The sequence below is a fragment of the Phoxinus phoxinus genome (assembly GCF_949152265.1).
Source record: "Phoxinus phoxinus genome assembly, chromosome: 9".
NCBI classification, from domain to species: Eukaryota; Metazoa; Chordata; class Actinopteri; order Cypriniformes; family Leuciscidae; genus Phoxinus; species Phoxinus phoxinus.
In genome coordinates, this window is record NC_136884.1 from 36,673,332 (window position 1) to 36,700,393 (window position 27,062).

The window sequence follows — 27,062 nt, forward strand, 5'->3', positions numbered from 1 at the left end:
GCAGTAATGATTTCATGAACTTCTTCACTGAGAAAATAGAAAGCATCAGCACCACAATTGTAAACATTCAATCTTCAATCGCGCCTTATAAATCAGCCTCAATTATCGCCCCGCAAGAACAATTACAGTGCTTTACAAATACAGAACAAAAAGAGCTAAATAAACTTTAGAGGTCGACCGATAGTGGATTTTACCGATAACGATAGCTAGGTTGGGCCATACTTGCCGATAACCGATTAATGAACCGATAGTTTTTAAAATTGATACTGGATAAAAACAAACATAACACTCCAAGTAAGACAGTGCTGAACTTTATTATAAAAAAAAAAAAAAACTGTATTGAACAATGAAAACATGCTAAATGAAATAAATATATAAATGTGAATAAATATTTAAGTCAATAAAAGACATTCATTCAAACTGAAACAAAAAGTAATACTCTAAATAGCAAATAAAACCAGTTACATTCAAAATGTAACTATTTAACTGTTCTTTTCAAGCCAACTTAATTAATAAAAAAGTAACAAAATTTGTATTAAAGTGAAGATGAAAAAAAATAATAACCGAAATCGAATGCTTTTCTGATTCGTTTATGTTTCTGTCGGCTGTATGAACATATCAGTTTGCTTACGTCTCTAGCTTTAAATATGCAACTTCTCTGCATATTTAATCAATACATAAAAGTGACCAGCTGGATATGAACTAATACAAATAGAGGTAAAAATTGTGACATTCAACATTCGGGTCGGACTTACGTTTATGTTTGTCAGTGTTTTAACCGCTTGAGGTAGGCTACTACTAATGTTAGCGTCCTCTCAGCCTCGAAGGCAAACAAACATACTGTTGTGCTGTTCTTTCTCTACTAATGCAGCATTTAGTCAACAAATGAATCACTTTATAATGATATGACAAAATGTACTGTATACATACATTTGAGCTGCCGGTGCTTTAAACGCACATCTGATGTCAGCGCTCTTCACGCAGCATGTGCTCTCAGTGTAGCACGCAGCATCACGTGTCGAAATAAACAACACGAGGCTCCAGCGATAGTTTTTATTACACCTCTAGAGGCCGCTCTTGTACTGCATCATGCCAGCAGACCCTTCTCAGCTCTGTGTAATGAATGACAGCGTGCGCTTCTCAGCCGCTCCAGCAATGGACGCAACCAGGAAAAACTATCTGTATATATTTTCGCCGATAACGATAGTTCCACCAGTCAACTATCGGTGCCGATTAATCGGCAAAACCGATGAATCGGTCGACCTCTAATAAACTTATCACTTCATCTAAAACAACACCGTGCTTATTAGATCCTATACCAACTAAACTACTGAAAGAAGTGTTACCTGTAGTGGAAGAGCCTCTACTCAATATCATTAACTCGTCTCTATCTTTAGGTCACGTTCCAAAAACATTTAAACTGGCAGTCATAAAACCACTCATTAAGAAACCACAATTAGACCCACATAATCTAGCAAATTACAGACCCATTTCAAATCTTCCATTTATGTCTAAAATATTAGAAAAAGTTGTGTCCACTCAACTGAGCTCTTTTTTGCAAGAAAATGACATCTATGAAAAGTTTCAGTCAGGATTCAGGCCGCACCATTGCACTGAAACTGCGCTTGTTAAAATCATTAATGATTTACTTTTAGCTTCGGACCAAGGCTGTATCTCAATACTAGTTTTACTTGATCTTAGTGCTGCGTTCGATACTATAGATCACACAATACTCTTAGATCGACTACAAAATTATACTGGCGTTCAAGGACAAGCATTAAGCTGGTTTAGATCATACTTATCTGACCACTACCATTTTGTCTATTTAAATGGAAAAAAATCGATCATATCTTCAGTAAACTATGGAGTGCCGCAGGGATCTGTGCTAGGCCCTCTATTATTCTCAATATATATGCTGCCACTTGGAAATATTATAAGGAAACATGGAATTAGTTTCCATTGTTATGCTGATGACACTCAATTATATATTTCATCACGGCCGGATGAAAACGCTAAATTATCAAAATTGACAGAGTGTGTTAAAGATATAAAAGATTGGATGACGCGTAATTTTCTTCTATTAAATCCAGACAAGACGGAGGTACTACTCATCGGTTCAAAAAACCGCCCACAAAACCTCTCACAATACAACTTTAACATAGTAGGATGTCCTGTTACTTTATCCTCTACAGTAAAAGACCTGGGTGTCATACTAGACTGCGACCTGTCTTTTAAAAATCATATTTCATATGTTACAAAAACGGCATTTTTCCACCTTAGAAACATTGCTAAGCTACGTAATATGCTATCAGTTTCTGATGCAGAAAAGTTAGTTAATGCATTCATGACCTCGAGACTAGATTACTGTAATGCTTTATTAGCTGGTTGTCCTGCATCCTCAATAAACAAGCTACAGTTAGTCCAAAATGCAGCCGCTAGAGTTCTTACCAGATCAAGAAAATATGATCATATAACACCGATCTTATCATCTCTACACTGGTTACCTATAAAGTTCCGTATTAATTATAAGGTATTGTTACTGACTTATAAAGCCCTAAACGGCTTAGCTCCAGTTTATTTAACGGATCTTCTATCGCCCTATAATCCATCGCGCTCTTTAAGATCGCTAAATTCGAGGCTTTTGGTTATACCTAGGATATCTAAGTCCACCAAAGGAGGGAGAGCATTCTCACATTTAGCTCCAAAACTCTGGAATAGCCTTCCTGATACTGTTCGTTGCTCAGACTCGCTCTCCCAGTTCAAAACTAGATTAAAGACGCATCTCTTTAACCAGGCATTCATATAAATGTTTTAATCTTACCGTTAAATCCGGCCTCTAGTTCATAACCGCCAGAGGAGAACTGGCCCCTGACTGAGCCTGGGTTCTCTTTTATAAATGTGTTAATCTGCATAAAATGTTAAGGAAGCACCATTAGAGATTCTCCTTGTTAGAGGTGTCTGATGGGGTCTGTTATATTTTAATAATGAAACTGAAAGAAGCCGAGAGTAAATCACATCACAACTGCATCATCATGTGGCATCTCTATTATTAAGAAGAAAACACAACGCAGACGGAAACCCACTACACTAGGAGTGAGGAACTTGCTTTATAGATTTGCAGACACATGTCTTCCACACATCACTCAAACACAGAAACAGGAAACAGGAAACTCTTCAGTTCAGAGAAACTGAAACTGAAGTGCAGTTGAGCTGTTGTGTGTTTGTGTGTCTCATGCAGTAAAATGGCGGAAGCCAGAATTTCTCAGGATGAGTTGCTGTGTTCAGTGTGTCGGGATCTCCTGAAGGATCCAATGACCACTTCCTGCGGACACAGTTACTGTAAGATCTGTATTACTGGCTGCTGGGATCAGGAGGATCAGATGAGAGTCTACAGCTGCCCTCAGTGCAGACAGACCTTCAGTCCAAGACCTGCTTTAGCTAAAAACACCATGCTGGCTGAAGTGGTGGAGAAACTGAAGACTAAAGTTCCTGCTGACTGTTATGCTGGAGCTGGAGATGTGCAGTGTGACGTCTGTAATGGAAGAAAACGCAAAGCCGTCAAGTCCTGTCTGGTGTGTCTGGAGTCTTACTGCCAGAATCACCTCGAACAACATGAGAGTTTCGTTAAAAGAAAGAGACACAATCTGACTGATGCCACTGGACGACTGCAGGAGATGATCTGCCAAACACATGATCAACTCCTTGAGGTTTTCTGCCGCACCGATCAGAAGTTTATATGTCTGCTGTGTACGATGGATGAACATAAAAACCACGACACTGTATCAGCAGCAGCACAGAGGACAGAGAAACAGGTATGAACTATAAACTAAACACTGATGATATAATGTTGACACTATTTATATTGGCACCATATGATCAGGAAACATCATTCCCACTGCAGACGTCAGCAGAAGTGAACAGAAGCTGCAAGTGGACTTTCACTGCTGAGTGTATTTGTGCTCCGCACTGAACTTAAAGTCGACATGAAATCAAAACTGACCCTATTTACTTTGTTAGCGCATATTACTAGTCTTGTGATGAACAATTAATCCATGCAAGTTAATACACAGAAAAAATTTGTTTGCCGTGTCTGGAATGACGTTCCTTTTTTGATGACGTCTGTCTGACGGCTTGGGTTGAAAACGCTTCACCACTCCCTCACACTGTTAGTCTGCTATGAGCGGAGATGGAGAGGAGGAGCGCTAAAGTAAAACCCTGCCCTCTGTTCAATATTCAGTTTCACTTGGAAATACGCCACGACACTGGAGAAAAGTCGTTTGCAACTTCCGGTTCATGGGGACCTTAACTGAAAATATGGTGAAATGTACTGTAAACATATTTAGCACCACAAGCTTTTGTAAAACAGGCTTTGATGAAGCAACATAAAATAATAGAAAATATTAATAGATTGTTTGACAAAATATATATATGTCAATAATAACACAAGTTAAATGCAGCGACAGACAAAAACACTTTCTTTTCAGTAAATCTGTCTCAGTCCATATAAACTCAGTCGTTTAGAGCCTCACTTCAGGCTTTGGATTCTGTTCTGTTTTCAAAATCAATTTTTGATGGAAATGGGATGCCCGTCTTCATGTAAATTAGAACTGATTTCCAATCACATTTTATAACTGATGGCAGTTATTAACAGAAATACTGTTACGCAGCAGGAAACGGTCAGTGTGAAGCTTTACATCTGTGTCAGTTTCACTTTTATGATACTTATGCTTGCATAATCAAGCGTTTTCGTTTCGTTTATTTCAGGCAATGGCACATAAAAAAAATTACAAGGTAGACAAAATATAGTTAAATCATACAGTACAAAAAACACACAAAAAAACACACATAACATACAGTATTTCAATATGACGATCGAATTCTGCCTGAAAGGGAGTAGGAAGAAGACAACTTATTTAATCCCACCCCAGTTCCTCATTTAGTAATTAATACATTAAGCTACATTGTTACTTTGCTCACGGATTGTTTACGAATATTATTTCATGATGGCGTTACCATAAGTAACAAATATTTATTATACCAACAGTGTATACCAACAATGTACGAGGAATAAACAATGCCAACAATGGTAATGGACAATATACCAACTATGGTAATGAACAATATACCAACAATACAATACAATACAATACAATGTTTATTTATAAAGCACAATTTAAAAACAACCGAGGTTGACCAAAGTGCTGTACACACAAGAGAAGAAAATTATTTAAAAGAGAGTAATAATAATATGTAAAGGTAAACAATTTTACAATTTACAGACAAACACCAGTTGTAAAATGGGTATAACACACAAAAGTAAAATCATAAAATAAAGAGTCAAGGTAAGTTAAACGCCAAAGAAAAGAGATAAGTCTTGAGAGTAGACTTAAAAGGTCAGTAGGGTTGGGGCAGTTCTGATATGGACCGGGAGACTATTCCATAATTTAGGGCCAATGGCAGAGAAGGCATGATCTCCTCTATTTTTTAATCTAGTCCTCGGAACTTGCAACAGACCAGAGTTAGCTGATCTGAGTGACCTTGACTGAGAGTAAGGGTGTAACAGGTCAGACAAGTACTGTGGTGCCTCATTATGAACGGATTTAAAAACAAACAATAGAATTTTAAAATCAATTCTATATTTGACCGGCAGCCAATGTAGAGAGATCAAGGTCGGTGTGATAGGTTCATATTTACGCTTCCCAAAAAGAAGCCGAGCCGCTGCATTCTGAACTAACTGTAAACGCGCAACACAGGCCTGTGAAGCACCAATGTACAGTGAGTTACAATAATCGAGTCGTGATGTAACAAAAGCATGCATGACCGTTTCGAATTTCTTAAGGGAAAGAAAAGGCTTCACCTTTGACAGAAGACGAAGATGATAAAAACACGACTTAATCACAGTGCTTATCTGCTTATCAAATTTAAGATTAGTATCAAACCAAACACCCAAGTTTCTAACACACGTGGTACTATAAAGCGACAAAGATGCAAAATCAGGATCCTGTAAGTATTGTCCATTTGAACCAAACACAATAAATTCGGTTTTACTCTCATTCAGACTCAGGAAGTTAGACGCAAGCCAGAGTTTTAGCTCTTTCAAACAATCCATGATAGGCTGTAATGCCTGCCTATCATCACGCTTCAGAGGGATATAAATCTGGGTGTCATCAGCATACAAGTGAAAGGAGACCCCATACTTATTAAAAATAGAACCTAGTGGAAGCATAAATAGGGAGAACAGTACAGGACCAAGAATTGAACCCTGGGGGACACCGGAATTTAAAGTTGTTTCAGAGGAAGAATGGTGTCCAATATTGACAACATACCTCCTGTCAGAGAGGTACGACCGAAACCACTGTAGTACTGTGCCACGAAGACCAACACATGTTTCAAGGCGTGATATAAGAATGTCATGGTTAACTAAATCGAAGGCAGAGCTAAGGTCTAACAAAACCAGGGCCATAGACTGCCCAGAGTCAGTGGTTAGCATGATATCATTTAAAACTCTTAAGAGCGCTGTCTCAGTACTATGGCGGGATTTAAAGCCAGATTGAAATTTTTCATGAATAGAACTGATGGTCAGATAAGACTGAAGTTGATTTAAAACAGTTTTCTCTAAAATCTTGGATAAAAAGGGTAGATTTGAAATAGGTCGAAAGTTAGCCAGTAGTTTTGAGTCCAGACTAGATTTTTTAAGATGGGGTCGCACTGTGGCCAGTTTAAAATCAAAAGGTACCGTACCAGTATGGAGACATTTGTTGATTACAGACAACAAGTCAGGGCCAACAGTCTCAATAACTTGCCCAAGGAAACGAGATGGAATGACATCGTTGGGACACATAGTTGGCTTCAAATGAGACATAGTCTCGATCAGAGAATTGAGGTTAACAGACTCAAAGACAGACCAGGTGGAAGTGGAGAGTGATGGTAAGGAAACATTGAGCACATGTTTTGTGACAGTGTAAAAAGAATAAACAATGCCAACAATGGTAATGGGCAATATACCAACGATGGTAATAAACAATATACCAACGATGGTAAGGAAACATTGCGCACATGTTTTGAGACAGAGTGCAGATATTTATAGTGAACATGACACTATGAGACAAATAAAACAGTAATGTAAATTAAAGACCCTCATCTCTGTATTTTAACCAGACCCAATGTTTATATAACAGTTTAAAATGATGAATAGTTTGGCATTGCTTTTGTTGCAAGTCCAGTTTGTTCCAGAGTTTCACTCCGCATACAGACACACAATAATGTTTACGAGTGGTTTGGGCTCTCGGTAATGAAAAATATCCAAAACCTCTCAAGTTATGGGCTCGCACTGTAGGTTTAAAAAAACGTTGTAAGTTAGGCGGTAATAATTTGTTAAATGCTTTATATAAGACTATTGATGTATTATATTTTACAAGATCATCAAATTTGAACAACTTTGACTGCATAAACAAATTATGAGTATGTTCTCTAAAACCAACCTTGTGAATGATCCTCACAGCTCTTTTCTGTAATATGATCAGAGGATTTATTGGGTTCTGGTAATTATTTCCCCACACTTCAACACAAAACATCAGGTATGGTAGTACCAGGGTGCAGTATAAAGAACGGAGTGAATTTTCATCAAGGTATAGTTTTACTTTATTTATAATTGAGAGGCTTTTGGAGATTTTTGTTTTTATGTGTCTGACATGGGGTTTCCATGACAATTTACTATCAATTATTACTCCCAAAAATGCATTCTCACTCACAATTTCAATTTGGGTACCATCAATACTTATTCTCTGTTCAGACATTTTGTTGCGATTACCGAACATCATTATCTTAGTTTTATTTATATTCAAGTATAATTTGTGTCCATCCACTTTTTTATTATTTTTAGTTCCCTGTTTACCGTACTTACGAGCTCATTGTAGTCGTCACTACTGTAGAATATATTAGTGTCGTCTGCATATAGTATGAGTTTCAGTACTTTGGATGTATTAAAAATATCATTTATATACACATTTAACAGTTTTGGCCCCAATACTGACCCCTGTGGGACACCACAAACAATGCCAAGAGTATCTGATAAATAATGACCGATTTTTACAAACTGTAACCTCCCTGTTAACCTGTTAGCCTTCAGCGCCATTTTTGAAAAATCCCCAGAAATTGCATTCTGAACCTAAAACAGATTCAGTTAATTGACCCTTTGTCCTAAAAGCACAAGCATGATCTCATTTGAAAGCTGACACCTGGCACTTTATTGGAAATGTAGAATGAATTATTGTCATAATGAAAAAAAAAATATGAATAGCTTCAAAGTTGTGTAAGTTATTAGAAATTTATTTTTATGAAACATCTTCATGAAAATTAAATTGAAGTTGGCCCGTCAGCACTCTAGAAATGCACTCCAGCTAAAGCCACATGTCTGACCATGTTATATTTAAAATTTGAAGGTGATAAGTCTAAAACTCTGTATTTTGTTAAATGTTTTTCAAGATCATCTCAAATGACTTTATTTTGAATTGACTCTAAAATGCAAACTTGTGTTTATTGTCATCTATTAGCATCTATTCAGTCTATTGTCTCTATTTTTTGTGGTGCAAACGAGCCCCATTCAGTGTCAGTCTCTCCTGCACTCATTCACACCTCTCCAGCCTGCTTATGGCCATAAATATGCTTTTCCCTTGTCTCCATTATAATGGCTAACGATCTGGCTATTCACGCCGTTTCACCCCCTAATTTCTTTCATAGTTCTCACCTTTCACATTTATAACTGTATCAAATGCCTTTCTTAAATAAAGAAATATTTCAGTAAGCATTCCGATTTAGAAAAAAAATCATAAAAAATAACAGCTAGATGGCAGGTGCAACTAGAGAGCTAGCTAGCATGTTAGCTTAGCACACCATCAATACACGACAATTTATGAGATTAAAACCCTGTTTGAGCTCCAAACTTACTTTATAGCGCAAGTCGAGTGTTTTAAATAATCTTCTATGAGCTTATTTGGCTTCAGAAAAGAAAATCAGACAGAAAATAAATGAGTTTATGTTATTCTGCACTATTGTAAAGTCTATATAGATTAGCATTACATTATACATATAATCTATTATTATAAAAATACCTGACATGGCTCGAAGAACACAGGTAAATCAAATATCATTGCAATCATGTTTATTGTCTTCAAAACATCTTTATCTGCATGTTACAACGATCTCTGAAAGCTAACTTTGTTATTGTGAGTGACGTCCTGGAAGGTCACATGGTAGGGCTCTTCTTCATGTGCAGTGCATCCGTATATGGATTATTCTGTGTATCTCTGGCGCCCTCAGTCTTCTGTATGGTTTGAAAACACAGTACATCAGAGTATCCAGCGCGCATATGATTACATGGACGCATTTTGATATAAATTCAATAAATATTATTCCTGTCTATAGAAATCTGATGTAAACCTATGAGAATATATCAATATTTCTCCAAATCTGCACATTTTTGAGCCAAAAGCCCTGAGGAACGTTGTTTTGTCACGCGTTCTCATGACAACACCACCGGAGTTTTTTTATGAATGGACGCGCTGATGCTCATAATTCACATTAAAGGTATCGACTCATTTTTTCATTACATAAATCCTGACACAAATTAAGACATAACTGTCACTATAAGTTTCTCAGAATACAATAGTGGTCAAATACTGAAACGTGAGACTTATATATTTTTAATGATGTATAGTTTGTCAAGGTAATAACATTAAATCTGATAGTAACTTTGAACTATTTAAAAAAAAAAACGCTTCAGAGCGTCCTCGCTCTGGTGAAGGCTAACAGGTTAAATAACTTTTTAACCAATCTCCAGCCAGTCCCCTAATTCCATATCTTTCCATCTTATTTAATATGATTGAATGATTAATAGTATCAAAGGCTTTTTTTTAGATCAATAAAGATACCAACTGCATACTTTTTTGCTCCAGTGCATTAGTAATTTCTTCAATAGCTTCAATTATTGCCATTGAGGTAGTTCTTTTGGACCTAAACCCATACTGACCATCATTAATTACATGATGTTTCTCGAGAAACTTTTCAAGTCGAGAATTGAAGAGTTTCTCTAAAATTTTTGAGAACTGAGGCAAAAGAGAGATTGGTCTGTAATTAGTAAAAGCATGTTTGTTATCCTTTTTGAAGAATGGAATTACTTTAGCGATTTTCATTTAACTTGGAAAGCAGCCAGTCTGAAATGACAAGTTACAAATATAAGTTAGGGGTTTTACAATATTCAGGATAACTATTTTAATCAATGTCATGCTGATATCATGACAGTCAGTGGAGGACTTACTTTTACATTCCCACACAATGTTTGTCACTTCCTGCTCATTTGTAGCTGAGAGGAAGAATGACAAAGAATTTCGATCAATAGTTGAATTTCAACTCCATTGTCTGGAATAAAAGCGGCCAACTTAGGGCCAACATTTACAAAAAAATTGTTAAACTCAGGGTTGCCAACTTCGGGGCTTTGGCTGGAGTGAGACTCTGTAAAATTTCAGTACGCGTGAGCGGAGAAAATTTTTGGTAACCCTAATTTAAAAAATGTCAGTCCTTGTTTACTTAATATAAACCCTGATGTATGCAAAAAAAAAAAAAAAAACTAATAGAATGGAAACGCTTTTTCAAAATGTACCAAAAAAAAGTAACTAATTACCAGGGAAAGTAACTATTGCATTACTTAAAAAAAAAAAAAAAAATACCCCCAATATTAAATATGTTAAATGAATGGAATGTACACTAAATAGAACAAATTATTATTATAAAACATTAGGCCTATATACACTAACAAAAAGTGCTCTCAATATAATACTGAACAATGTACCAACATAAATAATGATAATAAAATATAATATCTTGGGGTTTTATTTTTATAACCTACAGGTCATCATCAGAGGTTATTTAAGCCAAATTCTAGTCGTGTTTGCCTCACGTGTTCACAACCGGTCAAACAAAGATGTTTTCTTTGAACGTTCCCTGCAAGTTATTTTAGAGTTTTATTTTATAACCATGTAAACTAATTAAAACGCTTCAGATTATACCAATAGGCTACAGAGATCATCCTAATGCGGAAATGTATATTTAATTTTTAAACAAACTATATTATGCTCGGACACACTCGATCTCACTCGCGCACTGTCGAGCGCGCTCTCGGCACACAGACTGATTAGGCAAGGCTACGTCTGTAGTGACAAGGCACATCATTTTATTATCTGCTTACCTTGATTGTCATCCAAACTTTCAAACGCGCATCAGCGGCTCCGACTCCGCACCTATGCTCCGAACTCTCTCTGAACTTCTCACACGCAACTGACGTATCAGGTGCAAAGGTTTTCAGCGAATCAACGATCAGAAAATACTGCAGTGAGAACGTTGTTGGCAGATGTTACAGCTGTGGGCTCAGCTAAACTCCTCTCCTGTCATTAATACACTGTGGTCTAGTCAATAGTCATCAATAGAAAATTAACGGATTGAGAGGGGAGAAAAATGGATTTTGGCGTGACATTTCTTGCGTGTGCGTGAGAGCGTGAGATTGATGCTGAAAGCGTGAGTGTCACGCCAGATGCGTGAGAGTTGGCAACCCTGTAAACTTATTTACTACATTACTCATGTCTTTAAAACGATAGGGTATATCGCAGCCACCACACTTGGCGGGAGTTACGTCCTGCTCCTTATGTGGGTGGCTAGCATAGAAGTCGCTCCCCTCAGACGTCTTCAACTGAGGGCAGAGCCGCATGGTTCAGCCTTGTTGACTTCACTGGGTTTTCAAGTGGGCACCCCACTTCACCGGTGTTTCGTCAACTAGCCCACGACACCTCAATGGGGATTGACAGCAGATCCAGCGTCCTGGAACTGCTCCCTCGGTCATTCAGGACTTTACCACTCAGCTCTGACCCCCACCCTCTCTGCCAGCCTGGTTTAGCCACCGCTCGCTCCTCTTCAACCACAGCCATCTGGATGCTGTCTCTGCCTGCTTTGCTGTATTGTTCACCAGGTTCTTGCGGGTTGCCCCTTTAACCCCAAGCGTCCCCAATGCTCTCCAAAGTGACTGTCCCGGGAACCCCCTGCAACCCACCTCCACCGGTAGATTCCAGGCTCTCCAACCCCTCTGCTGGCTCTCAGAGATGAGGGACTGATACTTCCCTAGCTTGCGTTCGTGTGCCTCCTCGATCCTTTCCTCCCAGGGTACTGTCAGCTCTATTAGGGCCATCTGTCTTGTTGCCTGGGACCAGAGCACGATGTCCGGTCGGAGGCTGGTTACGGCAATCTCCTCTGGAAACTTGAGTTGCCTTCCGAGGTCAACTCTCATCTCCCAGTCCTCTGCCGTACCAAGGATCCCTAAACATCTGTCCTCCTTGCCTGCCTTCTCCCCAGGCCTGAGGAAGCTAATGAAGCGGGGGCCTTTATCTTGGGCCTTGGTTCTTTTCCGCTTCCTCTCCTTCTCTAGCCCATCGGCCAGTTGTGCCAGCACCTGATCATGGCGCCACCTGAACCTCCCTTCAGTCAGACCTGCCCGACAGGATGACAGAATGTGCTCCAGGTTTGCCGGCCTCTTGCACAGTGCACAGAAAGGATCCTCTGTCAGTCTCCATCTATGTAGGTTTGTTGGTGTTGGCAGGACATCATACACGGAGCTAAGGAGGAACTTTATTCGGTGCCCCTCCATATTCCAGATGTCCTTCCAACTGAGGGATCTTCCTCTGACACTTTCCCACCGGGTCCAGCTGCCTTGCTGTTTCATGGCTACTGCCCTGGCTTGTCTACTCTCTTCCTCCACAGCCCGGATCTCCTTCTGCACCATCCCTTTTCGGTCCTTTGCCCTTGCCTCCTTCCAGCTTGCTCGGGTGATGACTCCCAGGCCCAGCCTCCCCTGGGTCACCGTGCCCATGATGTCTGCATGCTGTAAGCGTTCCTCCGCTTCCCTCAGAGCTCCACTGGCCTTCCACTTCCGTCCCGTCTTCACTACGATGTTGGCCTGTCGCACAGCCTGATCATTACTGTCGCGCAACATCATGGCCAACCGAACTTTGGCTGTCTTAAATTCCTCCACGACTGATGTAATTGGCAATTGCAATTTGCTCCCTGAGCTGTAGAGCCCTATAGAGCAAAAGCTTTTGGGGACAGACAGCCACCTCCTAAGGAAGTTGTTAATTTTCCTTTCCAAAGCCTCCACTGTTGTCAAGGGGACCTCATACACAAGCAATGGCCACAGGAGCCTTGGAAGGATGCCGTGTTGGTAGCCCCAAACCTTGTACTTGCCGGGCAGGCCACTCCTCTCCAGGGCTTTCAGCCATTCTTCTGCTTGGTTGAACATCTCCTTCACACTTGCTTTGTCAGTAAGGTCGGCTCTGTACCACCTCCCTAAGCTCTTTACTGGCTTCTCTGTGACTGTTGGGATTATATCTTTACCGATCTTAAAACGGAAGCGGTCCTGCACACGGCCCCGCTTCAGTACCAAGCTTCTCGATTTTGATGGTTTGAACTCCATCCTAGCTGCTGTAGTGAGCTCTACCAAATCTTCCAAGATCCATCTGCCCTCCGGGACTGACCTCGCTGTTATTGTCAAGTCATCCATAAAGGCCCTGACTGGGACCTGTTGGACTCCACTTGACAGCACAGCTCCCCGTCTTGGCTTCTCCGCTGACTTGACAAGGAGGTTCATCGCTGCTGCGAACAGAATCACAGAGATGGTACATCCGGTCACGATTCCGACCTCCAATCTCTGCCAGTTGGTAGTGAAGTCACCGGAGGAGAAGCGCATCCTGAAGTTCCCGAAGTAGTTCCAGAGGAGCAGCCGTACCATTTTCATCAATAAAGTGATCAGGATATATCAACTTTGAGGATCCTTGTTTAATTAGGCTATTCAAAACATCCCAAGTTCCTTTTATATTGTTTTTATGTTCATATAGTTTTTTTTAATAATATAACCGCTTGTTTGTTCTTATAATATCAGTTAACTGATTTTTATACTTCTTATATCTTTGTTCCACTTCTTTTGTTTTTACTTTAATAAACAATTTATAGAGGTTGTTTATCTTTTTACAGGCATTAATGAATCCTTTCGTAATCCAGGGGCTTTTTTTTACGTTTTCCTTCATAAAATATTCTTTCACAGGGCAATGTTTATTATGCAGGGAAGTTTCTATGCTTGAACCAGGTGCCCGGTATACACAACTCATGAAGATATTTGTCTTTTTATCATTATGAATTTCCACTGTTATGCATTCAAATAAGCCATCCACAGCTATGGTCATATCAGTTGAAACATTAAATTTAACATATTTATGAAGGTACAAAGCAACCCCTCTTCCTATTTAGTTTATTCTGTTTGTATATCTTAATTCATAGCCATCAAGACAAAAATCAATACCTTTATCATCATTAAACCAGGTTTCACTAATGCAATGATGCTAAATGGATGAGCAAAGTGTTCCAAATAATCTTTGATAGCCTCAAAGTTAGTGTACATGCCTCGACTATTAAAATGTATTATTGACAGGTTATCTTCTGATTTTACACTGTTTTTGTATTGATGGTGAAAATTAATCTATCATCCAGCAGCCATATCACCCTGTAGCCCAAGACTGGTTGCCCACTGAAGCTAAGCAGGGCTGAGCCTGGTTAGTACCTGGATGGGAGACCTTCTGGGAAAACCAGGTTGCTGCTGGAAGAGGTGTTAGTGAGGCCAGCAGGGGGTGCTCACCCTGTGGTCTGTGTGGGTCCTAACACCCCAGTGTAGTGACGGGGACACTATACTATCAAAGAGCACCGTCCTTCGGATGAGACGTTAAACCGAGGTCCTGACTCTCTGTGGTCACAAAAAATCCCTTTCAAAAGAGTAGGGGTGTAACCCCGGCATCCTGGCCAAATATGCCCAGTGGCCTCTGTCCATCATGGCCTCCTAATCATCCCCATATATACTAATTGGCTTCATCACTCTGTCTCCTCTCTGATAATAAGCTGGTGTGTGGTGGGCGTTCTGGCGCAATATGGCTGCCGTCGCTTCATCCAGGTGGATGCTGCACATTGGTGGTGGTTGAGGAGATTCCCCCTTCTATGTAAAGCGCTTTGAGTGCTGAGAAAAGCGCTATATAAATGTAATGAATTATTATTATTATCCCTTTAACGACTTTGAACCTACAGCCATTGGTTATTTATTCTACTGTTACTGGATTTAACAAAGACAAGACAATACTGGAGTGTCAGGGCTCTGGCACAAAACCAAGAATAAACTAGACCAAAGTGACAGAACCCTGACAGAAATGTGACAGCAGAATAAACTGACATCTCTGTTATTGATTTGTGGTGCAGAAGGAGACGCAGAGGTTGTTCCAGCAGAGGATCCAGCAGAGAGAGAAAGATCTTCAGCAGCTGAGAGAGGCTGTGGACTCTCATAAGGTGAGTCTGGAGAAGAAGAGAAGTTTGAGAAGTCTCAGTCAGGACTCACTGAAGCTCACTGTGTGATTGTGATGTGTGTCCTAACAGCGCTCTGCACAGACGGCAGTGGAGGACAGTGAGAAGATCTTCACTAAGATCATCTGCTCCATTAAGAGAAGACGCTCTGAGGCGACACAGCGGATCAGAGATCAGGAAAAGACTGCAGTGAGTCGAGCTGAAGAACGACTGGAGCAACTGGAGCAGGAGATCAATGATCTGAAGAGGAGAGACGCTGAGCTGGAGCAGCTTTCACACACACAGGATCACATCCATTTCCTGCAGGTAACACAGATCTAGAAGAACAGGGTCATAACTTGAACAAGAGACTCGCAGAGAAACATTTAATAAGAGCACAATGAGCAGTTGACTGCAATGTTGCCAGGAATTCTGTTTGTTGTGTTATATAATAATAAGGTAGATTCTCATCTGATCATCTTGCTTTAAAAATAGACTACACTTGGAAATCTGGAATGATCTGAGCTCTTTCTTCTGGGAGATATATTTAGCTGCCAAACAAATTGCAAATAACAGTTAAAAACTTCCAGAACATTAAACCTTTTTTAAACCAAATTTTCACATGGTGAAATTAATGGTACAATTTTGAGTAATGTTCACCAAAGTTGCTTCAGGTGATCTTCAAACCTGATGGAAGTTTCATAATTGTTTGACCATTTCCTTGAGGATCACAACTATGAGTATCTCCATCTACGTAGATCACATGGTGCACTACCCAGTACCCACTACCCCAGACTCCCTGTGAGCCTTATATCACGCCGGGCTCAAAGACCAGACAGAGCAGACGCCTGCCTGTGGTTCCCCCTTCAGAGTGGGTGAAGAGAAGGAGGATCCCTAATACAGTGGTCCTGGAGCTTGCACTCATTTACCTACATATTCTGTAATGGACTCCTACCCATACTCCCACCCTTGAGGTCTCTTCTTCTCCACCGGTCCTACCAGGCCTAATGGACTCTCTGGTTCCGAATAATTCCCTGGCCCTCCTTCCTCTGCTGGTCCCACCCAGCCTCCTGGCTCCTTTGTGTCCGCATTCGGCCTCCAAGCTCCTGCATTCCAACCATGGAGGTCATCCACATCCCTGTCGTCCTAACAAGTTCTGTCCAACTCCTCCCTTTCCACTGGCTTTATCCAGCTTCCAGGATTCCCCACAGACTTCCGGAGCTCTGGCTGCACCTCAGCCCTCCACCCCTTTGGCTCCATGGGGCTCCGGTTACTCCGGTTCCCCAGTCCACCGGATCTGCCTCTGTCTTTTCTATAATTCTATCATTTCTATTTACTCAATACAGCTAAGATGATGACCCGATGCATTTGATTTAGATAATGGGTAACGCTTTATAATAACGTTCAATTATAAGTTTTTTTTTTTCTTTTTTTTCTTGGCAAAACTTCACACGTACAAAACCCAAACAAAGTGTAAAAGACATAAAACATACAACATACAATGATTGTTTGATATTATAAAAATATGGAGAGAGCATGTTTCACACATTCAACATAAAAAAAAAAGTTTGTGGAGGCGCAAGAGGTGAGGCATGTTCTCCCTCAAGGTAACCCCCCCCCCCCAATTTAATTGCTAACCTATTATTTATTTTGTAAACAAAGCTTTGTGCTTCACTCGTGTCATAATATTCATGTAAAACAGCATTCACATACAAAACATGTGTTTATGCGGACCTACGCCGGTGCTTTTCCGCGGTAGAAAAAGACTGACTCTGCGAGCTCTAACGCATCTGCTGGGTCAGCAAAAGATAAAACTAGCATAACTAATGGTGCTATAATAATGGCAGCAATTAAGTTTTTGGAAGCTGGAATTCAACAAAAGTTTGACGCGCATGCAGCCGAGTTTCGAAAAGAAATATCATCCCTGAGGTACATAATTCGCTATCGGCGGTAAGGGACCGTTCGGTATTTATGGAATGGGCCACCGGAGGAAAATAGGGGAGGGTCATGCCTTTTTATTCTTTGTTGAGGGGAGGGTCATCCAACTTTTTTTAGTCTAGGGGGAGGGTCACCCAACTTTTGTGTTTATAAAAATAACAAACTTTCAAAGTGGCTTGTTTTGTGCATATTTTTCCATGTAGCTCTCTCAGTCTCGGTCCCCCCATAGCTAGCAGATGGGTCTGACCCAACAAAAATCAGACGCAAAAGATGGAAAGATCAAGTCCAGTTTGGCGCTGTTTGACAGTGCGCACGCGCTCAGAAAAAGAACAGAACGCCAATGAAATGTTTACCACGAGCAAATAATAAACTTTTGTGATTGCTAATCACAAGCAGTGTCCTGTGAGTGTAACTCTACCGCTGCATGTGATGTAGCCTACGTCGCTATCATGTCTGAAAACAAACACAAATAGGCCTAACGCGTGCTAGGGCTGTTTACACCTGGCCACTTCATGCGTTTTCTCAGATTGGATAGCTATCTGATTTATCAAAGCGATTCCATTTACATCTGGTGTGGTCGCATAAATGCGTTTTTGCAAAACGGATTTAAATCCTATCTTCAATTCTTCAAATAGTTTGCACGTTGGCTCATCTGCAGTGATGCGTGTTGCAGTAGCGTCGTCATGTCTGGCTATAACATGACATATAGCCTATAACACGCTCACGTTTATTTTTATTTTATTGCATTTTTTGGGAGGAGTACAATTTACATATGTGGTTTCAACAACCAGATGCATTTACACTTGTCCAGTTTTGTCGGGAATGTGGCCCAGACCTCCCCTGAAGTGGTTTGAGCGATCGGATTCAAATCCGTCTCGAATGCGTTTCGGAGGGCATTTATACCTGGTCTTTTCACGATCGGATAGCTATCCCATCACAGAACACGCATGAAGTGGCCAGGTGTAAACAGCCCCTTATTCATCGCAAGACAGAACCAACACTGAGTGGGGGCCCCAGGCAAAATTAACCAATGAGGACCTTTTTTTATTTTATATAGCCTAGGCTATGTTTTATATATAATATATACGTTTTTTGTTTTTTTGTTAATATATCTTCATTAGATATATTATTATACAAAATTTAAAAAGTATAGTAAACACAGTACATCTAACAGAACATTTTAACAACCTTATGTGCTTATTTTTTAATTAACGAAATGTCAATCCTTATAACAGAAGATACAACACAATACAACAATCTTCAAGATACAGTAAATCTTCAAATGTGAAGATGTGAAAACAGATTGTCACCTCAAAAACAGTCATTTGCGTGGTCATGTTAAATAGAATTATAGTTAGCATCTTAACTTTGTTCTATTATTTTATTAGTTCATTAACTAGCCTAATTGTTAACTCAAAAAATGTAATGTAAAGAGCTGGATACTTACTAATTAAATAATGTCAAATATAGTAAATGTATTGTTGCCATACTAAATATTTGACTAGTCGCACGTTAATTTCTGCTTAAATACTGCATGGAGGGATATAGCCCATTCTGCGCTCAAGCGCATGTATAATCTTGCCGCAAAAGCAGGCTCATGATAATAAATATGTATTTAAAAATAACGATGCATTTTAATTGTTTATTAATAAACTCTTTTTTTCTAAATCAGTGTCCGCTGCAAACATGTCTCCATACATCTCCGCTGTAAAGTGCGCCTTTAAGAGAAATGCATCTTTCATACGGATTACATAATCAGATGATATTTGCTTTCGATTTGTTTGTTTTTTTTCGTTTAAAAGTGGACATATCAAGCTTTATATAGATATTTTTTTCATATATTTGAGGCTAGTATGCTATATAGCCTACGATATGTTTCTGCTTTTTTTTTTTTCTTCTTTTTTTTTTTACGCGCTCCAGTTCACGGAGACCATGAAAGCGCGCCCTGATTGTTTTATTTTATTTTACGAAAGCAAAACGTTTTCTTGTTATTGTGAGTTTACACAAATACAAGTATTGCGACAGATGCATTATTCTTTTCTGTATGGCCATAAATAGAGTATTTTAAGTTGTTTCCACTGTTGATCGCATCGGCGCCTCCATGTCATGCAGTGCGCGCTACACACTCCGCACACACACTTGGTTATGCGCCTAAGAACAGCGAACAATTATCTAGGTTAATGTTAGAGTGAGCGGCGATGCCAGACGGATAATCCTCATGTTTAACAAATCAAATCATGCAGTTTCTACCGCGAGTCAGCGCTGCGCCAGTTTGAAAAAGGCGGTTGTACAGGAGCCTTTTAATGAACGTTTGGTGTAGGTCTAGGCATAGAGATATCTGAACATATTTGCCAAGCGCAATTACCAGTATTAATCAATAAATGATCGGGGAGGGTCATGCCTTTTTTCACAATCATTTTGGAGGGTCATAGAAAAATTTATTGCTGGCGAAGGGAGGGTCAAGTCTGTTTTGACTATAGATCTCAAAACTCCTCCGGTGGCCCCTTAAATAAATAACGAACAGTCCCTAACTTCAGAAAACTTCAAAATGCGACATCAGAGTGGACGACTAGTTTGCAGGCACTTGATCCCACCGTGACCTCCTTACAGAACGAGATTGCTGCTCTTCAGGCTAAATGCACAGATTTGGAATGCCGTTCACGTCGAATCATTTTCCTAATCGTGGGTATTCTCAAAGGCATGGAGGGTACATAGCCGACAAAATGAATTTCAGAAGCACTGCAAAAAGTATTCAGCCTCCGTGAACCCCCGCTTCTTGCCCGAGCCCATCATACACTGACAGCGAGACCCGCGGAGGGAAAAGGGGAACTGTGAACTGCGTCTGCTCTGTCTGGTCTGTCTGGTTTCTGATAATTTTAGGTTTCTGTTTGGGCTTTTTTGTTGTTGTTTTTGCGCATTTTGTTAGTTTGTTTTCGTTTCTTTTTCTTTCCCTAAATATCATGTCTCTTTCATTAAACACTTTTGTATGGCAAACTCTGAGATTTGTTAGCTGGAACTGTAAGGCTGTCAATTATCCTGTTAAGCGCAACCAAGTCTTAAAACCATCTGAAGAGCTTAAAGGCAGACTTTGGCTGCATTTACACTGCAGGTCTTGATGCCCAATTCCGATTTGCTGACTATATCTGATTTGTTTGACGACCCGCTTACATCATCTTTTAAAAGTTACCCATATCCGATATTTGCATTTTCACTATACACTGCCGAAACAACTCAATGTAGATGTTCTGACCCGGAAAATTAAGTAAAACAGCTCGATATGCAATGGATGCAGAAGCAGACATGATGCGTGGATCGCGGTTATATCCGCGGGGGCTCTGCGGGATAATCTGTGGATCGGGCGGGTCAAGTAGTAAAAATAACATTCGGATTAATTTCGGGTGGATATGATAAATCATTATTAACAAAAATATTAACTACATTCTCTAAAATATGAGCATACTCCATTCCAGTTTAAGTTTCAAGGGAGTAAAGCCTGTTTATGCCATTAAGAAAATAAAATTCTGTCAAATAAATTTTGTTTTAAAGAAATGTTCATTTAAAAGCAGCGCTCATTCATCAGTGTATTATACCAGAGATGGGCGCATCAACCGCCGTCGAGTCCGCCGTTGAAGGTGATGATAATCAATTTATCCTCACGCGTTACAACACATAAGAATAATAGAAATTTGACCAACGGGTGCGGATACTTTAATCAAAGAAAATTATTAGTGCGGGTGAGTGGCGGGTGGATGATTTGTTTTTGGCTACGGATTCGGGTGATGTTGGAGCTCATCTGGGGAATTACCGGGGAATATCCGATATGTCTGCTTACATGGCACACGCAAATGCACGTATCCGATTCATTTCTGATTTATTTCCACTTATGAGCGAGGTCTGACACCGATCTGAGAATATCGGAATCCGTGTGCTTTTTTCCTGCTTACACGCTGGTCATATCCGATCTGTGCCACATGAGAGAGAAAAAAATGCAGTGTAAATGGGGCCATATGTGACGGAGCGGTAAAGGATTTCAATAAGTTACTTTGCTTATGGTGATAATTGTCGACTACGCCACCCTGAATAAATCAGGGAATATCTAAATAACCCAACAGTTAGCATTAGGTCACACAGGTTCGTGTGTGTCTGGGAGGTTAGAGACAAGAGTACAACATAATTACAAAAAGGTCTTTTATTAACATACAAAAAATAGTTAAAAACAGTATCTTCTTTTAAAACAAAGGCGCACAGCGCTCAATGCACAAATGTCAAGGCACAAAAACAGGTGCTCACAGGGGGGGCAATATGAGTGGCACACACCGACATAGTCCTCTACCCACGAGGGTAGGAGGAGTTTGTCAAACGAAAAGTAAAACAAAACAACCAGGCTGAGCCTACCGCTTAAAGGACCACTTAATGGCTTTTCCATATGCGTAATTCTACTCACACACACACGTCACCGTGCACTTGGATCATACACGCAAGCACTCCAAAGGTGTCACCCACTGCAACACTACCACCACCACAAATGCACTCGAGGGTCCTCCCGCCTGGTCACCTCAGTTCCTGGGAGAAAACAAGATAAACAGCTGAATTTGTAAAACCCAAAAATAAAATATAATAATCAAGGTCCACAACAACACACAACAGTAGTTACAGAAACAAAATCTAAACAAAATAAACACAGCTGAACTAAAGAAACAGAAAAGAATCACAGTAGATAGAGCTGGTGCAGCACACACACACACACACTGGTTCTCGTACAAATAACAGTCAATTATTATTAATCTTAACTTTTCTATCACAATCAAAACGAAAGGAAGTAGACGGTAGAAATCCTGTGCCCTTATGAATTCCCGCCGGCACGATCAGCGCGACACGGAGGGCAGCGCAAGCACCGTGGTTATCCAGGTGGACTCAAGTTCATAGGAACACGGAAGAACGAGAGGGAGATTGTGCAGGGAACCAGCACAATGGTCCTGAGGACGAAAGGGAGGACCTGCGCCTCACGAACGCCTTAAAGAGAAGCAGCGGGATGTTAGTGCCTCTCTTTCCACTACAACCTTCCAGACATCTTACATGACACTTACCAAAAGACGACATTACCCCACATATAATCCCCACGCGATCATCACAACCACCGATTAACTGGGGTACTACAGGAAGCTACACATTAACAGTGACATAGCGACTCAGTATACCACACGCCATCATAACCACCACTCAATACAGGGACAGTTTACATACCTGAAGGGTGGGCAAACACCTATTCTAAACTGATGAAAATGCACCGTCGGACAAGTGCTTAAATGAAACACTACAATTAAAAGATAACACATATCAGTGGCGTTCTAAACACACGATTTAAACCACCCACTACCAGCACATACCTGAGGCGATAGTGGATGACGCAGGAGGGGGAGGACAAGACGTGACGCATCTCAGAGTACAGCCAACCAGCGTTAAATAGACCATACTCTTTCCTGATAGGACACCAGGACTGTCAGTCACTTACCTAATTCTGCCACACATAGTTTTGTGCAAGAAACGCATCTCCGTTCTGCTGACCACTTTAGGTTAAAAAGGGATTGGGTAGGACAGGTTTTCCATTCAGTATTTCACTCTAAATCTAGAGGCTGCACAATTTTATTGCATAAATCTGTCCCATTTGTAGCCCCGATATACTATTGTAAATCAGAAAGGAAGATACATTATTTTCTCGACTCCCCTGACTCTTGCAATTGTTCATGCACCCAATTATGATGATCCTACTTTTATTTCTTCTTTTCTGTCTTGTATTCCAAATATTGATTCGCACCCACTTATTTTGCCTGGGGACTTTAATTGCATTATGTCTCCCGTTCTTGATAGATCTTCCAAAAAGATCATAGCTCTATCAAAATGTGCCTCAGTTATATAGTGCGTAGCGTCAGTTCTGGCAGGTCACGTTAGTCAAACTGATCCACGTCTACCTATAGGAATACAATGCCATCACTGTATACATCATGGCCGCGGGAACTAGGGGTGCTGAGGGTGCTGCAGCATGCAGCAGATGACATGACTTTAAATAACTTTTTCAACATGATTTTTAAAAGAACACTTTCTACCTTTATAAAATTACTCTAAAGATTATTTCGTTTTTATATGTTGTAGAATATGTTTATGACTATTAAAGAAATTAATATCACACAGGAGCCATCTTTGGAAAAACGCCGTGCTACATGAGCTGAACTGTGTGTAAGGACCCTCATTCTGCTACCATGTTAGTGTGAGGCTATTTTGAGCCTTGTTAGTGGTATTAACTAGCGATTTCTTTTAACTTATATTCAATGCCCCATATACTTGTGATGATGTGAGAGAGGACCCAAACGCAAGATGCGGCAAAACAGTCTTTAATATAATGAACTATGAGAGATTCAACCCGGCGCTCAGGTAAAGTTAAGAAGTCCGTGATAGGTGCTCTTGGGGTAGGGACATTTTTTTTGTTCCAGTCTTTAATATAAATTAGAAGCTGTCCACAGATAATATAACAAACAGAAAAGTACGGAGAAGTCCGTTGAAAACAGAAGCCAGCAGGCTCTTTAACGAGAACTCAAATCCCCTCGTAGGACAGCGCAGCACAGGATGTGGCCAGAGAACAGTGAGTGTGCGGCGAGCCTCGGGTCTCACGTGAAGAAAGGGAAAGCCAGTAGCTGGATGCAGGTGCTGTACAGGTTCTCGGAGTCAGGTAATCTGGATAGAATTCAGAGAGCACGTAATAGCATAAACAATATACTGCCGTAGATAACGCTCCAGCAAGGGCACGAACAGGACAAGACACGAGAGGTTTAGAGTAATGCGATACGCATGTAGCATGGAATAATCTGACAATGAGACAGGGAAGGAGAGAGCTAGAAGCAGAAACAATTAGAGGAAAAGAGGGAACAGGTGGGAGGAAATCAGCGCGGAGAATGTAGAGAGTGAAAACAGCTGAGGGTGATGAGATGACGAGAGAGTGGTGTGTGTGTGTGTGTGTGTGTGTGTGTGTGTGTGTGTGTGTGTGTGTGTGTGTGTGTGTGTGTGTGTGTGTGTGTGTGTGTGTGTGTGTGTGTGTGTGTGTGTGTGTGTGTGTGACCAAAAGAGGGAGACAGAGAAGGAAGAGAGAGCCAGGATCATGACAATACTAGCGTTATAAGCTAATCTGTTTTTAGAGATGCAAATCTTTACATTCGATTATCATGAATACACATCCCAGAGAACGATCGACTCGGTAACGTTAATTTTTCGACGGAATTGTCTTTTAAACATTATAATATTCACCATATTAGAGTAAACACTGATACTAGCCTACTTTTATATCATGCTGTGTTTTATTATCAAACATTAAAACATACTTGTGTCATACAAATGTATATAAATTCTGCATTGAAAGGTAGCCTGCCTGTCTATAGTTCATATTTCAACGTTTCCGTCGATTTCATACATTTTAGTCTAGCAACAGTTCAACTAAAATGTGAAGATTATGCAACAATAACACTAACTAATATAATTCAGAATAGCCTCCATTTCTTACCTTAAAATCTTTCTTGTCTTCAAATCGCGTTCTTCTTCTTCTGAGGTAAATCCAATGTTAGCTCACAGCGTGTTCTAAACTCGACGAAAAGCAGAGGACTGATGCAGTTTGGTGCTTTGTTTTTGAGGTAATGGGCGCGTTCGCGTTCCTTCATGTGGATGCATGTCAATCTCTTTTGCGCGTGTGGGTGTGGTCAAATTAAAACTAATGAGCGTTTGAGAAACTGGATATCTTGTTGGTTTTATACAAATTACCTAAACATAGAATATTTGTTTTCGGTTTGAATCATTTAAAAGTGCACACTTAAATGTTTATAAAGATATATTTATCATGCCTGTGTGACAACAAGTATTCGCTGAGTTTTGTTTATGTTTAGAGACATGCTCAAGAAAAAAAAGTTCACGAGACGGAGAGGCAGAAAGCACACCCTGTTTAATTTCTTTATTTTAAAAAAGCACAACGCTTTGTTTTGATTGTAAGTGGACACATACAAAAGTAGACATCTCACAGATTCTTTTTTCATATTTATTTTTTCTGTATGACCATAAATGACGGAGTAATTTAAGTCTATTGAGCTACTATGTGAAGAAAATCCAGCAAAACACACTGCCGCGTTTGCCGACCCCAGAGGATTAACAAGAGCTGCACAAATCTGACAGTAGTAGTGCAGGTTATTGATGAAGTGTGGAGGTGATGAGCTTTGATTTCTGTTTTCTGTAGAGTTTCCAGTCTCTCTCAGCTCCTCCTGACTCTACAGACGTAAATGACAATCCCTTCAGTTCTCTCTCCTCTTTTGATGGCGTGAGAGAATCTGTCCGTCAGCTGAAAGACAAACTGGAGGATTTTTTCAAAAATGAGATGAAGAAGATCTCTGACAGAGGTAAAGTCCTGGAGATTCTGCTCTCAGAAATGATCCTCCATCATCTCAGATCATGTAGAAGATTATTTTAGAAATGTCTTAGGAACGGATGCAGGGATCATTTTCTCTTGACATGATAATCACACTCTTCATGTCTGTTGATTTCCACAGTCACTTTCACCAACATTGTTTCCAAGACCAGGAACGACTTCCTACAATGTAAGTCACTAAGAAAACAAGCAGAGAAACTCACTGAGTGTGTTCATGTTCTTCCTGTAGAAGCTGAAAGAAAACATGACAGAAGAGTTTTAGAGTTGATCATGTAAATGATGATTTGCAGAGGATATCTAGTAAACTGTACTGAGAAACTCCTGATATATTGAACATGAAGAGTTCAGATACACTGAAAAATAACACCCAGTAACACTTTATTTTAAGGGTCCATAATTATGCGGTAGTGAAGCATTAACACACCCATAGTTAATGGTTAATTTTACATGAATTAAAGGCATATTTTCCATTATTTATGTGGTAGTTAAGCTTTAACAAACCGGCAATTAATAATGAACGGAACATATATTAGGGCATATTTGCATTAATTACAACTTATCAAACATCTGAAGGATAAATAAGCAAAAATAAGCCAATAATTAATGGTTAATATTTGTATTTTTGTTTTCTGAGCAGTATGATTTCATATTCCTCATGCTCCGCGCACGACCACTGACGGTCTGTCCCATATTAGCATATTCCTCAGCCATCTGTATACTGTCCACCAAAGCAGGTTGCCAAGGCAGCACTTTGTGTCTTGTGTGACACCCCCCATGGAAGAGAGGGGTGGGGTGAGCAGTTGCTCATTACGAGACATGCACCGAAACGGGTCGCTGTGAACAGAACTGTTTTTGAGGAAGTAAAAAGGGTGTTGTTTTACACAACCATTGAGGAATTTTAACCAAAGTATGTTACAAACTTTACATGAAGACATTAAAGAATCATAAAACTTGTGGAAAATGGGCATCCGAAGACCCCTTTAAGGGATGATGCAGCGTCGGGTGAGAGATAAGATATCAGAGTCTCTTCAACCCTGGCATCATCCCGTAGCCATTCTCTTTCGACTCATGTTGTCTATTTGATCCGGAATTAAAATAGCCCCACATCATCACACACCCTTCACCACACCTAGAGATTGGCATGGTTGTATTTCAGTTCGCCTAATAGCTGGTTTGATTTGCACTGAGAGAGGATCTTATGGAAACTACCCCATGTCAATCTCTAGGTATGGTGAAGGGTGAGAAAAATCCC

At 40.1% G+C, this 27,062-nt stretch overlaps 1 protein-coding gene across 1 annotated transcript in view; it reads left to right on the plus strand.

The window, feature by feature from the left end:
* The first annotated feature begins 3,181 nt into the window (after positions 1 to 3,181).
* Positions 3,182 to 27,062, plus strand: part of LOC307004135 (E3 ubiquitin/ISG15 ligase TRIM25-like) — a 34,780-nt gene continuing 10,899 nt past the window's right edge. Inside the window, exons 1-5 of the mRNA XM_079623103.1 lie at positions 3,182 to 3,812; positions 15,334 to 15,420; positions 15,508 to 15,741; positions 25,622 to 25,781; positions 25,932 to 25,979. Coding sequence (XP_079479229.1) covers positions 3,243 to 3,812; positions 15,334 to 15,420; positions 15,508 to 15,741; positions 25,622 to 25,781; positions 25,932 to 25,979 — 1,099 coding nt within the window. The 5' untranslated portion in view covers positions 3,182 to 3,242. The remainder of the gene's footprint in view (positions 3,813 to 15,333; positions 15,421 to 15,507; positions 15,742 to 25,621; positions 25,782 to 25,931; positions 25,980 to 27,062) is intronic.